Source organism: Theropithecus gelada, chromosome 1 (assembly GCF_003255815.1).
Source record: "Theropithecus gelada isolate Dixy chromosome 1, Tgel_1.0, whole genome shotgun sequence".
In the NCBI taxonomy this organism is placed as follows: Eukaryota; Metazoa; Chordata; class Mammalia; order Primates; family Cercopithecidae; genus Theropithecus; species Theropithecus gelada.
In genome coordinates, this window is record NC_037668.1 from 162835342 (window position 1) to 162850103 (window position 14762).

At 44.9% G+C, this 14762-nt stretch overlaps 2 protein-coding genes across 4 annotated transcripts in view; both read left to right on the plus strand.

The window, feature by feature from the left end:
- Positions 1–2960, plus strand: part of KLHL12 (kelch like family member 12) — a 38964-nt gene extending 36004 nt beyond the window's left edge. For 2 of the 3 annotated variants that reach the window (XM_025405466.1, XM_025405479.1), the window contains 2 exons: positions 648–834; positions 1410–2960. In XM_025405466.1, the coding sequence (XP_025261251.1) occupies positions 648–834; positions 1410–1536 (314 nt within the window). In that variant the 3' untranslated portion in view covers positions 1537–2960. The remainder of the gene's footprint in view (positions 1–647; positions 835–1409) is intronic. The other variant, XM_025405474.1, reaches the window with a different exon arrangement.
- Positions 2961–4478: 1518 nt separating this feature from the next.
- Positions 4479–13640, plus strand: RABIF (RAB interacting factor). The gene is made up of 2 exons (XM_025368688.1): positions 4479–5064; positions 12749–13640. The coding sequence occupies exons 1-2, from the start codon at positions 4771–4773 to the stop codon at positions 12992–12994; spliced, it is 540 nt and encodes a 179-aa protein (XP_025224473.1). The 5' UTR covers positions 4479–4770; the 3' UTR covers positions 12995–13640.
- Positions 13641–14762: the final 1122 nt, after the last annotated feature.

Consider the following 14762-nt stretch of genomic DNA (forward strand, 5'->3'; position numbering starts at 1 on the left):
TGCTCTCCTCCTTGTCTCTGTTTTCTCTAAATATTAGTGAGGATAAAGACAGTTGATACTTAACAACTAGATTATACATTTGGAAGCAAAAGCCTTCATGTCTTTGTTCTCTCCCTACTTTTTAGAATATCTAGTACAATTTTGTCTGTGTAGTACATGTTAAATAAATGTTAAATAAAGTCTCTAATGCATAAGGACAAAAGAGTAGCTACTTACCTTCACCGAGAACTTTTTGAAGTGGAGCAGGCTGGGATGTAGAAAAGGAGAAAACACTGTGCCGTTCTGGTTTACTTATTCTGGGTAAAAATTGCTTCAGAAGCATAATCACAACTCCTTTCCCTCCATCAACCTTTATTGCTGCCTTTTTTTCTCTTCCTCCCTTTCTCCTAATTAGAAGGGTTGGGCTCTGAGTTAATGAAAGTAAGGAGAACAATTGTTACTTATCTTTTATCATTTCAAGTCCAAGCCAAAGGGTTTATAGGTGGAATAACTTGTGCTGGACTAGATTATTCTAGGCCTGTATGGACCCAGTCCATATCTCTCATCTACTCTAGAACTCAGCTAGTCATTAGTGACGATAGTTTATTTCTATAATTCAGATTCTAGGCTTAGTACCATTCGTTTGCTAATGCCTTCATTTTCCGCAGGTGCAGGAGTAGCCCTGCTGAATGACCATATTTATGTGGTGGGGGGATTTGATGGTACAGCCCACCTTTCTTCCGTTGAAGCATACAACATTCGCACTGATTCCTGGACAACTGTCACCAGTATGACCACTCCACGATGCTATGTAGGGGCCACAGTGCTTCGGGGGAGACTCTATGCAATTGCAGGGTGAGGATTTAGAAACGAATCCAGACTCAATATGTAGCCAGAGCAAGAGTCTATGTGATCTGATCCTCATTTTTGGATGGAGACAAGACTTGGGTAGGGGTAAATATCTCCAGTGGCAACTTGATATTTTTTATTAGATTTTTTTTAGTTTTTAGAGACAGAGTCTTGCTCTGTCACCCAGGCTGGAGTCTGAGTAGAGTAGCTGGGACCACAGGTACATGCCACTGTGCCAGACTAGTTTTTTATGTTGCCTAGACTGGTCTCCAACTCCTGGGCTTAAGCAGTCCTCCCACCTCAGCCTCCTAAAGTGCTAGGATTACAGGCGAGAGTCACCATGCCTGGCCTCCAGTGGCAGCCTTAATGAAGGACTTGTGTGGAAAGGAATAGAAGGCGAATTTCTTTCTTTCTTTAAATTTTATTGAGACGGGGTCTCACCATGTTGCCTAGGCTGTTCTCAAATTCCCTCCTGGACTTAAGCAATCCTCTTACCTCAGCCTCCTGCGTAGTTGGGATTACAGGCACGTGCCACTGCATGCAGCTGACTCATTTCTTTCTTTTGCTTCTTTCCCACTCAGATATGATGGTAATTCCCTGCTAAGTAGCATTGAATGTTATGACCCTATCATCGACAGCTGGGAAGTCGTGACATCCATGGGAACCCAGCGCTGTGATGCTGGTGTGTGTGTTCTCCGTGAGAAGTGACCATTGTTGGAGCACCATCCAGAGCTATTCCAGTCCAGTGGACAGTTAGTGGGAGAATCAAGAATCCTTTCCAGAATGTCTGTTTCTCACTATGTGCACAGGTTGATTACAGGCACCAGTGCAGTGATGATTGTACTTATTTGACACATACTCCCCCTTGTCCTGGGTCTTGCTCCTGAGAAGGGTGGGTAACAGATACTCCAGAGAAAAGAATGCACATTGAATGGATGTGAGAGACCACATTGCCTCTCCCACTGCTTTGGGGAGCATTTTCCTGTCATTTCTAACTTACCACGTGCTTGGTGTACTATATGTATGTTGTGCCTCATATGTTGCAAGGTGAGTATAGCCTACTAGATGTGGGTAATATCCAGCCTAGATGATTGGAAAGATACCAATTTAAGTAAGCTTGGTAAAATCCAAGTCTTTTTTTCCAGGAACAACTACATTTTCTCATCTACAGGTAGCTAGGGGCAACACAGTTCCATTGTAGAGGGAAACCAAAGGGAGAGCCCCACAAAACTTTGGGGGCAAGGGAGAGAGAGACTCATCTGACACTTCTTTTGGAGGTCAGGGTTTGTATATCAGAATTGAAGTTAGAATAAGTGAATTAAACTCAATGTGATGGAATGTGAGTGAACCTAGAACAGCACTGAAGTATGACATAACCTGGAAGACTGAGAAGGGTATATTATTTGAAGGATCTTTTTATTTCCCCAAGGTCTTTCGCACTGGAGACAGCATAAAAGAGTGAACAAATGTTGGGATGAGAGAAGATGACATCAATGTGGGAGTTCACTATAACTGGGGATAAACTAGAAGTACCTGTGATTTTACAGTCGTCTTATTACCTGCCAGGGCTTATCTAGCCATGGCAATGTTTGCCTTGAATGGGGGTGAAAGCCTTTCTTTGTTGAATCAAATACTACTACACTATTACACTTCCACACTATTTATTTGGGGATGGGCTGGGAGTGACAGTAGCCTAGTAGTTCAGCTACCTGATTGCTGCCCCATTCTTTTAGAAGCACACTTCTGCCAAGGAGTGGTTTGTACTGCTGTGTTTGGTACATTTGGTCTTTTTTTGTGGTATAAGTTTTCTTTACCTGTCCTTTAGTGTAGATTTTATTCATCATAGGACAGAATAATCAAGGACAACCAAAATCCTTTTGTTAGTTTCAGTACCTCAGCTAGCAGCATTTCTGAGCTATCATTCAATGTTCCTCCGTGTCATGGAGTGAAATTCTTGTTTTATGGGTATTGGGAGTGTGGGAATGTGATAACCTAAACAATCTTTGCTCTGAAATTCCATTTTCCCCTCTTTCCTTGAATTGTATTGACCTACAGAGTTAATTTCCTTTGTATTTTTTTAAGAAAATATTAAAAATCATTGGTGTCAAGTGCCGAGAGTTTGTGGCTAACCAGCATTGCCTTTAGCAGATATTTGGGAGGGAAAGATGTAGGGATCAGCCGTAGCTCCTGTCTCTTCAACCTGTTCATCTTGTGTGTTTGCCAACTAGTTCCGCTATTTCTCTGTTAGACACAGGTAAGAGGTAGCCACTTTACACTTTGGAGATTCTCTTCAGTAAAATATTTTCCTGATTCGCTGTATTCATTATTCCCTCTCATGCTTGGAGTTACTTGAAAACCAAAGGAACAAAGAAGAGACATCTTGAATTCACTTAGCACCCACTTGAATTTTAGGGTTTCAGTCACACTAGTCCTTTTTTCCATTTGATTTGAATTATGGCATGTGATATATAAACAGCTATGCAGAAGGCCTGCAAAACTGCAACAATCCTGATGCTTCCAGAGCAAAAGGGAGGAGCAACCACATGAGGAAGTTATTTTCCTTAAAGATACCTGCCAACTTTGGCAGATGGATTGCGCCTGCTAATTAAACCACAGCCTATAAAATGTGGCTTTTCCTATCTCAGGAATAAATCCAGGGGAGGGTGAAGGACTGATGGCTCCCATGCTGTCTTCAGTGCTAATGAGTTTCAGACCAACTTCACAAGTAGTTCATACACTGAAGCTACGATGGAATGTTCTACAGAAAGATCAACATGTAAAACTTAGAGCTCCTTTTTCAGTCTCTTCACAATCGTACACTTTCACGTGCTCACATATATACACAGAGATACCCCTAATTTGGTGGTTCATCTTATTTTTTCAAGCTCCCATAATTGGCAACCAGCTACTTAGTCATCTAACCCAGGAAAACCAGCAGTTGCTTTGTGTCACCCCCATCACAACACAGACATCCAGCTAGTTTCTAAGTTCTGTACAATTTTAATTGTTCCAAGTCCATTCCCATATCTTTGTTCCCTCTGCTAGCTTCAGGGCCTTTCTCAGCTAGACTCAAGGTAATAGCCACTGATACCCTTACCTCTACTCTTTTTCCTCTCTTCAATCTATTCTTTCCATTTAGTCATAGGTTGTCTCTCTGAAGCACAGATAGGATCATTACAGTACTTAACATCAGACAGTAAATATCGAACAGTTATTTCTGGCCTAAAATTCCACAGATTCCCATTGTTCATGTTATTAATGTTAAATTCCTTAGCATGACATTACATCCATGGAGCTCTGAGTCCACTCTACCTTCCTGATCTTACCTACCTCTACTACCGCTTCTCCCCAGGTGTAATGTGGATCAGCCACAGTGGTCTACTAACCATTCCTAAATTTGTTCTCACCTTTGTTCATATATAATACTATTCTGTCTGAAATAATCTTGCCTTCCTGACAATCCTAGTTAATGAAGAGCAGCGGCTTTAGAGTTATGCTGCAACCTTTCTGATCTTTACCTTTCTCATTTCGTGCACAAGCGTGCCGATTCCGTAAGGAAACTGTGATGATGTGGTAAGTTTCTAAAGGCGCTTTGACATTTTGCCGCATAGTAAATGGTCACAATGAGTAGAAGAGACCAGCAATTAAAGCTTCCACGCATCTTTTTCCAATACCGAAAAGATACATGCCCCTCAAAGTAGTTTAAGAAGCTAATGTGGCTAAAACTTGATGGGAAGTCCGACCCAGATTACCTTCACATTGCCTCCAATAATGTCCCCATTCATTCAGGAGACTAAATTCAGATCTCAGAAAACTAAACAGGTCAACAGGTTTTAATATTAAGTGAAGCCCAGTGGCCAGGTGGGTATGGAGATATGTCACTGGTCCCAAGAAGTGTCCCTGTCACAAAGCCTGCCGACACCTAGCCACTCAGGTTAGGCAATGAATGAAGGCGCTTGCGCAGTAGAATCCAGAGCGGGGAAGCGGGCGCCTGCGCAGAGACGTGGTGACCGTCCGCTTCACGCCAAGCCGCGCCAGCGCAGTGAAGAACGAGCCAGCAGAAACAGCGCCTGCGCAGCCGTGGCTGAGGAGCTTGTGGCGGCAGCGGCAATGGAACCAGCGGAGCAGCTGAGCGAGTTAGTGTCAGCCGAGGGCCGAAACCGGAAGGCGGTGCTGTGCCAGCGTTGCGGCTCCCGGGTGCTGCAGCCAGGGACCGCTCTCTTCTCTCGCCGACAGGTAGGGAGGCAGGTTAGAGGCCGTTTACACCCGCAGTCTCCCGGACGAGCTGCCGCGGGCAGTATCTGAACCCCGGCTCCTCAATTTCCGGAGACCGCGCCCTCCTCGCGCGGCCTTAAGCCCCGCCCCTCGGGCCTCCGCTCGGCGAGGCTCCGCCCCTGGGGCCGCCAGAGGCGAGGGAGGGAACGTGGACCCGCCCCGGCGTCTTTTGCCGCGGGAACCCTTCCCTGAGCCACCCGGCCCTTCGCCCCTGGAGCGGCTTCGAGCGCGGGGCGTGCGCCCCGCCGCCGTCCAGGGCCGCTGCTTCGCGGGCGCGTGGAAGGGAGGCGCCCCATTCCGGCTTCCGGAGCTCCCGCCGGCTTGCAGGAGACCCGGCAGGTACCTGTCGGCCGCGGCTCACCGCGAGTGTGGCCGGGTTCCTGTCCCACTTCATACCCCACCCGCCAGTCCTGAATTCACCGTCTTATTTATGACAGGCACCTGTCTGCTCCACAGAGGAGCCCCAGAAACAACTGGTGTAGGGGACGCGGCAAAATAACCCTGGTAACCAATCCACTTTACCGAGGCACTGGAAGCCTCTGGTTTTCCAGATGAATCATATTTGAAGTGCTTAGATCCCTGACGTCCTGGAAGTAAATTTCGAAGAAAAACTATTTCCTGTCAGTTTAGGGATTTTAATACCCTTCCTACCACCATCATCGCAAGTGAGAACGTTGAAAAAAAATTTTATTTCGGTAAACTCTGTGTTGAAGTGCAAATATGTTATTTCAACCATAGGAACATCCTATCATTCAAAATTATTTCTAAAAATATGCAGACCATTTTATTATTCCATGTGGTTGAACAGATCGTGAAGTGTAATGTCTAGTAGAAGAGCAAGAAGCACCCATTCCTCCAAAACAGCCTTCCATCAAAGGAGGAAAAAAAGGAATCTATGTCTGTTGTTTTGTAGGTATTTTGATGACTTTTGATCTAGAGATTGGTGGAGGTCCCGGGGTTCTTTTAAGGCTTCCAAGGTTTGGGAGTAGAGTTCTCAATTAATTTTACGAAGTTAGTGGCGTTATGGAGTCAATGGAAAGAACATGGATCTTGGAATTAAAACATACATGGAATTGAGTCCTGACTTTACCATTCATTAACATTCAAAGAGTTAGGCTGGGCGCGGCATGCCTGTAATCCCAGCACTTTGGGAGGCTTAGGCGGGCGGAACACCTGAGGTCAGGAGTGCGAGACCAGCCTGGCCAACATGGCAAAATCCCATCTCTACTAAAAAAAATACAAAAATTAGCTGGGCGTGGTGGCACACGCCTGGAATCCCAGCTACTCGGGAGGCTGAGGCAGGAGAATCGCTTGAACCTGGGAGCCGAGATTGAGTCACTGCACTCCAGCCTGGGCGACAGAGAGAGACTCCATCTCAAAAAAAAAAAAAAAAAAGTTAACCTCCATGAGATGCAGGTTGCTTATTGTGTAAAAGAGGGGTGTGCAGTCTTTTGGCTTCCCTGAGCCGTATTGGAAAGTTTGTCTTGGGCCACACAAAATATACTAACGATAGCTGATGAACTAAAAAAAAAAAATTGCAAAAAAAAAATCTCATGATGTTTTAACAAAGTTTCCAAATTTGTGTTGGCCGCATTCAAAGCCGTTCTGAGCCGTATACCGGCCGCGGGTTGGACAAGCTTGTTGTAAAATGAAGATGATGATAGATGAAAGAATTTATATAAAAGCACTTAGCACTGTGCCTAGTATGTAGTATGTATAGGTTAATTCCCATCTTTTCCATGGCAAGGTTTTGTCTAACTTTATAAACTGACATAAATTAAGAGACTTCGAAATGGAGTTTATAGTTTGTTTTAAAATTCTTCATTTTTTTTTCTTAAAAAAAAAAAACAAAAAACAAAGAACATAGCCCACGCCTGTAATCCCAGCTCTTTGGGAAGCTGAGTTGGGCGGATCACTTGAGGTCAGGAGTTCAACACTGGCTTGGCGGACATGGTGAAATCCCAGCTCTACTAAAAATACAAAAATTATCTGGGCGTGTTGGTGGGCACCTGTAATCCCAGCTACTCGGGAGGCTGAGGCACAAGAATCGCTTGAACCCAGGAGGCAGAGGTTGCAGTAGGCCAAGATTGCACCACTGCACTCCAGCTTGGGTGACAGAGCAAGAGTCCATCTCAAAAAACAAAACAACAACAACCACCAAAAAAAAAAAAAAAAAACCAGAAAAAACATGGACGCACTCACTGTATTGGTCTCCAACTCCTGGGCTCAAGTGATTCATCCACCTTGGCCTCCCAAAGTGGTGGGATTACAAGTATGAGCCACCGGGCCTGGCCAGGATCTTTCTTTTGTTTTGTTTTGTGTTGTTTTTGAGAGGAGTCTCACTCTTGTCTAGGCTGGAGTGGAGTGGCACGATCTCAGCTCACTGCAACCTCTGCCTCCCGGGTTCAAGTGATTGTCCTACCTCAGCTTCCCAAGTAGCTGGGATTACAGGTGCATGCCACCATGCCCAGCTAATTTTTGTGTTTTTAGTAGAGATGGGGTTTCAGCATGTAGGCCAGGTGAGCTGCTGCGCCCCACAGGACCTACCTTCTGCCCTGCCCTCCCTTCCCCTCCCCCTCCCCTCCCATCCTCTCCCTTGCCCTCCCCTCCGTTCCCCCCTTCCCTTCTCCCCTTCCCTTCTCCCCTCCTCTTCCCTCCTCCCCTCCTCTTCCCTCCCCATTCCCTGTTGTGCTCTGTCACAAGCATGGCTCACTGCAGCTTCCAACCAGCCAAAATTCTTAATTCTTGTTTGATACTATTTTAAACTGATCTGCCAAAAACTGTGTGAGCAAATTAAATTATATATGTTACATTTATTTTTGTTTCTCAACTAACACAGTGGCCCCTATTCTAGAAAGAGGCCTAAGAATTTTCTTTAATGCATTTTGTGTGTTTTAAAATGTTTTCCCTCTTTTAAAAACGCAAAAAGGTGTTTTTTTGTTGTTGTGTTTTTTAACAATGGCTTTAGTATTTCTGGAAATTTCCTATTTCTTGAGAAAGAATTGTTGGAAGAATCCTATCCCTTTTTCTGGACTCGAACAACTCAGCTGTAATCCAACCCAATGTTCTCCTTACTCTCAGTCCTAATTGTTTTCTCCTTTCTTTTCTCAAATACTAATTTCAGCAAAAATATAACTTCTAGGACGTGATGTAAATAGAAAGTAGAAAATTTCATGGAAGATTCTAACCAGTTATTTATTAGTCCTTTCCCTGCTCTGTGTCACACATTTTAAGGTGGGGAAAAACAGTTCCATCCTTAGAACAGGCAGCTTCTGAGATGCCGAGCTCCTTAACTAAAGCTTTGGGGTAAACCCCGTAAAGGTTTGGGGTAGCTCTTTTTTTTTGTCATCACTGTGACATATTGCAGATAAACCACCATTAGGGCAATTACAGCAGGGCTGTTAATCATCTCCGCAGGTGTTAAAGGAGCACTCTCAGCCCTTAAGCCTGGAGAAAGGTATGTACGGAGTCTGGTTAGAGGTGGCCTACAGCTTTCTCTCTCACTCCACCCAGTGGAATAGCCTAGTAGCCTGCAGATGGGAACAATTGGAGAACTAGACTGCCAGTCCTACCTTTGAGGTGATCCAGGGCCTAGCACTTACTGTATCTTATGTTCCAGAGTACTTTAGTCTAAAGCAGTATGTTTCTTGATTCCTCCCACACTCTCCAGAGGACATTTAGCAATATCTGGAGACATTTTTGGTTGTCAGAATGAGGGAGGTGTGCTACTGGCATCTAGTGGGTAGAAGCCAGGGATGCTGTCTTACTTCGTCTCAAACAAAACAAAAAAACAAAAAAAAGGCTGGAGTGCAGTGGCACGATCTCTGCTCACCTAATCTCTGCCTCCCGGGTTCAAGCAATTCTCCAGCCTCAGCCTCCCAAGTAGCTGGGATTACAGGTGCCCCCACCATGCCCAGCTAATGTTTTGCATTTTTTAATAGAGATGGGGCTTTCACCATGTTGGCCAGGCTGGTCTTGAACTCCTGACCTCAGATGATCCGGCCACCTTGGCCTCCCAAAGTGCTGGGATTACAGGTGTGAGCCACTGTGCCCAACCCAAACAGTGATATATTTTGCTCAGGAATTTAGGGTTCGACTGGGTTTAGCCAGGCAGTTCTCACTGGGGGTCTCTGATGTGATGGCAGTCAGAAAGGTCATTCCGTCACGCGTCTGCCTGTGGGCTGGGAGGGCTCACACACCTGAGCACTGGAACAGGATTTGGGGCCACCTCTGTCCCTACATGGACCCCCCCCCCCAGCCTGATCTCTACATGGCACCCTCAGGATAGCCGGACTTACGACACAGTGACTGAAGGCTCCCAGCACAAGTGTCCCATGAGAAATGGCAAAAGTTGCATGCCATTTTCTAACCAGCCTGTCACTACCACCACATACATTCATCAAGCAATCACCATGGCCTGCCCAGACCAAAGGAGAGGGGTATGGACTCCACTCTAGGTGGAAGGATTATCAGAGAATTTTCGGATGTGTTTTGAAACCACCACAAGTAACTCCCAGAAGGGAAAAAATTACGAAAAAGTTAACAGAAGTGTACTCTGTATTGTAACAGTTTTTATTCTCATCTATCTTATAGCATGCTTGCCAAGTTTTCTATAATGAAAATGTATTTTTACAATGAGAAAGGTAGTATTTTGTTTTTAAAAGGGTGCTGTTAGTAGTATATCAGCAGTCTCACTGAGTTGTGGTGTTCAGTCTGTTTCTAAAGAGGCTGTCCAGGATTCGCTGGGGCCCTGACAGAACAAAGGTAACCCATCTGGTTAGGGATCTCACTGGCAACTTCACACCAAGTTGAGTTTGCCTCAAATCACTAATTTTTTTGTTGCCACTCCCAGTAGCCTATCCAGAAAGCCTCATTATATGCCAGGTGTTATAGCTATCGCCTGGCCCTAGCAGTTGTCCTTGGCATTGCAGTAATTAGGTTGAGATCCAGGCAGAGATGCACATACATATGCATATATATGGATATACTCTTGTGGGCCTGACTGAGAGGGTCTAAGTTGAAATGGGAATGTTGAGGAATAGAGCAAACAGGACCCAATATGATGTCTTGAATGGATTGTTAATTATGGTAGTACCTTTAAATTACAGATCAAAGGAGAGACAACTGGACAGGTGACGCTTTGTGCCACAAGTGGGAACTGAGAGAGGGAAGGTGGTGGTCTTTTGTTGGGCACCTCCTGAACACTCATGCTTTAGTCAGTTTTCCTTTTGTTTTGTTGGACACATCAAATTCTTGGTTGATTGGTTAGATGTCTTAACTAGTCCACTGACGTTTACTCCGTCTATGTGAAGATGTGTGAGATTTCATTCCTACAGTAGAGGGGATAAGACAGAAATATATATAGGAAAATTGAGGCCCACAGAAAGTTACAGATGAGACCGGAATTCAGGTTTCCCGGTTCCTTAATTTTGATTCCTAACTCTCTTTGCCTCTACTTGTTCCTGTTTTTGTTTAAGGTAGAACAAAGTGTTAAGGACACCTTGAACATGAGGCATAAAGAATGAGTGGAGTAGCAGTGTTACACAGTGGCTTGCACTGTAACTCCAGTTACTTGGGAGACTGAGGCTGGAGGATTGCTTGAGCCCAGGAGTTCAAACCCAGCCTGGGCAATGTGGAGAAACCCTGTCTTTAATTACAAAAAACCAAAAAAGTATATCATGGGGTGGGAAATGGGAAATAAGTGATATGACAGCAGCCGTATGAGGAGCAGAGGAGTAGCAAACTTGGCTGGCATGATATTTTGCAGTAGTCTGGGACAGCTAAGAGTATATACACTATCCATATGGAAGAAATTAAAGCAATTTTGTGTGTGCCAGAGGCCTTCTCCTAATGATTGAGAAGTCATATAGGTTGGAGGGTACAAGCATCCTAGAGCTGATAATTCCAAATTGTAGAACTAGATTTTCCTTTTTATAAGATAAATCTAGTATATCCCTAACAGTGATGGAATAGATCAAAGCTAGATATTCTATGCTCGTTCGCTTAACAAATCATTGAGATCCTGCTGTATACCAGTTGCTATTCTAAGCACTAGAGATCGAGTAATGAACAAGGTAAGCTCCTTGCTTTCCAGGAGCTGATATTCTAGTGGAGGTAGACACGTGGTAAATAAGCCAATAAATTAATACAGTAATTTCAGAAAATAAGCAATAAGTAAACAAGTAGGAGTGGCATGATGAAGAGACTTCCAGGGGAAATGAATGTGTTCATTATCTTGATTATGATAATGGTTTCACTGGTATATATGTGCTAAAGTGAAATAAACTGTGCGTTTTACTTTATTACTTTTTGAGACAGGATCTCACTCTGTCACCCAGGTTGGAGTACAGTGGCATGATCGTGGCTCACTGCAATCTCAATCTCCCCGGCTCAAGTGAGCCTCCCACCTCAGCCTCCTGAGTAGCTGGGACTACAGACACTTGCCACCATGCCCAGTTAATTTTTTTTTTTTTTTTTTTTTTGAGACAGAGTCTCGCTCTGTTGCCCAGTCTGGAGAGCAGTGGTGCAATCTCAGCTCACTGCAGCCTCAACAACTTCCTGGGCTCAAGCGATTCTCTTACCTCAGCCCTGTGAGTAGCTGGGACTACAGGTGTGCACCACCACAGCCAACTAATTTTTGTGTTTTTTGTAGAGATAGGGGTCTCACTACGTTGCCTAGGCTGGTCTTGAACTCCTGAGCTCAGCCGATCCTCCTGCTTCAGCCTCCCAAAGTGCTGGGATTACAGGCATGTACCACTGCGCCCAGCCCTGGCTAATTTTTTCAAATTGCTTTTTGTACAGACTAGGTCTCATTATGTTGCCCAGGCTGATGTGCATTTAAAATATGTGCAGTTCATATGTCAGTTTTACCTCAAGCTATTTAAAAAATATATATAGTGAGCAGTAAGTAAAGCTAATTCAGGTTGTTTGGTTAGATAAGACCTCCTAAGAAGGCTACATTTGAGCTGACTGCCGAGGAGCAGCTAGCCATGCCAAGATCTGAGGGCAGAACAGACTAATGCTGTTTGAGGAAGGCAAGAAAGCCAGTGTGTCTGAAGCATAATGAGCCAGGGAAACTAGGACCATGTGGGGCCCATGTTGAGGACAGCAGTGAGACCGAGTTCCCAGACCACCCAGCTGGTGCCCCTCTTTCATTTCTCTTAAGAATCAGGTTCACGCCTATAATCCCAGCACTTTGGGAGGCCGAGGCAAGCAGGTCACGAGATCAGGAGATCGAGACCATCCTGGCTAACAGTGAAACCCCATGTGTACTAAAAAAAAATACAAAAAATTAGCCGGACTTGGTGGCGGGCGCCTGTGGTCCCAGCTAGTCGGGAGGCTGAGGCAGAAGAATGGCGTGAACCTGGGAGGCGGAGGTTGCAGTGAGCTGAGATCACGCCACTGCACTCCAGCCTGGGCGACAGTGGGATAATCTGTCTCAAAAAAGAAAAAAAAAAGAATCAGGGCAGAGACCAGAGGCAAAGAAGAGCCACCCAGCATTATCGTCTACAGCTTAATGAGATGGCTTCTCTTTTTTAGTTTGTCATTCCTGCTAAGGAGCAATGTGAAGTGTACCTAGAATGGGGGTGTTGATGGAACTGGGCCAGTTCAACTTCTGCATTCTTTATGTTCTCTCCCACTGCAGCTTTTCCTTCCCTCCATGAGAAAGAAGCCAGCTCTGTCTGACGGCAGCAATCCTGATGGTGATCTCCTCCAGGAACACTGGCTGGTTGAGGACATGTTCATTTTTGAGAATGTGGGCTTCACCAAGGACGTGGGCAACATCAAGTTTCTGGTCTGCGCAGACTGTGAAATTGGACCAATTGGTTGGCATTGCCTAGATGACAAGAACAGTTTCTATGTGGCCTTGGAACGAGTTTCCCATGAGTAACTGAGGGGAAGGGTACCCAGCTCCACCTCCAAAGATAAACCTGCTCCCCACAAGAACTGGCCTTTAATGTGGTCTAACTGTTCTGCTGCCTTCTTCTCTGTGCTAATATAAATACTGAGTACCAGCATGTCCACTTGAACATGCAGAGGGTTAATCCTGCTTCCTAAAGCCTCACGTACATGCCTCCTGCCTAGTTCACTTTGCATCACATTTCCTGAGCTCCTTTTTCCCCCAGTTTTGGGACACTGCTTACCTCCACAAATCTCATCTCTTCCCTCGCATTCTGCCTAGGCTCTGTTTTGCCCAGGGGCTCCCTCTTTTTCTTGCTCTAGAAGAGCAGTATTCAACCGTTTAGCTATGACGACACGTAACAAAAGATGCTTATGTACTAATAGTTGAAAGTCTGCCTTTTTCTCATTCAAGAAGGCATACAAATACCTGAGAGTGACTTTGTTGTATAGATACCCTTGTGATCTACAGTAATTTAATCAAACTAAAAGTAAAGCATTTACAAAACTCAGTATTTAAACCACTAACCAGAAACATTACTTGGGATGCATCTCCAGTACCATGTTTGAGCGCCTCTGCTCTAGATTGAGAATGACATTTTATTGTGAAGATGGGTGTGGTCCCTCTTCCTTTGAAATCTTACGGTTTCTTTTTATATTAACTCCCCACTGCTACAGCCTAGAAGGTGAGAAGCAGATTTTTAACCCCATCTGGCAGCCAGAGGAAAACCCAGCCCTGGCTGTTTACCCAGGCTCTCTTGGAATGAGAGTGGAGGGTGTAGGATATGAGGGTTAGGCCTTTGCCAGATTACACACAAGTTTATAATTCGCTTTATCTGGACAGGTAACTTTCTTCCTTTGTTCACAGGCAAGAACTTCTTTAATGGATAGTATCATTTACTGAACCTACTAGGCACGGTCCCCATGGAGTTTTGGTTCAACTGGAATCTCTGTGCCAACCCAGGATACAAACTTCCATCCAGATGCCTCTATTTCCATAGCTCCGGGGCTGCTCCAACAGTTTGATATCAGCAGACTTGTTTAAGCCTTCAACTTGATTTCCAATTATTCCATCATTTCTATTCTGAAATGACTCACCGTCATAGAAGGAAGTTTATTATATAACCAAGGTTTCAGGTATCCTCCTGTCACCACCTCTACCATTCAGGAGGCCTAAACTTGAAATAATAGAAACCTTACCATCTGAAGTCTCTTCCATTGTTTTCTAGTTGCTTCCTCCTTCCTTTACCCCCAGACTTTCTAAGGGCTCCCCCGCTGCAGTGAAAGCTGGCCTTGGGCACACTTTTGCAACCAACCTACTCCCCTGGAAAGGTGGCTTCCTCCTCCAATCAGCCTGAATGAGCTTCAGTAAGCAAGCAATTGAGAGAACTGTGTTTTTCCGACAAACGGTCACATGTCCATTGTTATGGCATCTAAAGAAAAACAAAGTTATCCACTCAAGTCAGGAGCATAACCCAAGTAGATGCCTCTAGGGGCACATGGCCCCTCACATCACAAGCCAGAACCTAAGCTAAGCATTTTTTTAAGTGAGTTTGAGACTAGCCTGGGCAACATAGTGAGACCCCATCTCTATTTAAAAAATGAACAAAATTACCTGGGCATGGTGGTGTATACCTGTAGTCCCTGCTCCTTGGGATGCTAAGGTGGGAAGATCACTTGAGCCCCAGAGATGGTGGCTGCAGTAAGCCAAGATCACACCACTGGCACTCCAGCCTGGGCAACAGAGTGAGACCCTGTCT

What these genes read in the sequence shown, in the direction of transcription:
- RABIF (XM_025368688.1), top strand. Translation starts at nt 4,771, where the DNA reads ATGAATGAAGGCGCTTGCGCAGTAGAATCCAGAGCGGGGAAGCGGGCG. An exon ending in CTCTCTTCTCTCGCCGACAG is followed by an intron (nt 5,065 to 12,748) that starts GTAGGGAGGCAG and finishes CTCCCACTGCAG; the next exon opens with CTTTTCCTTCCCTCCATGAG.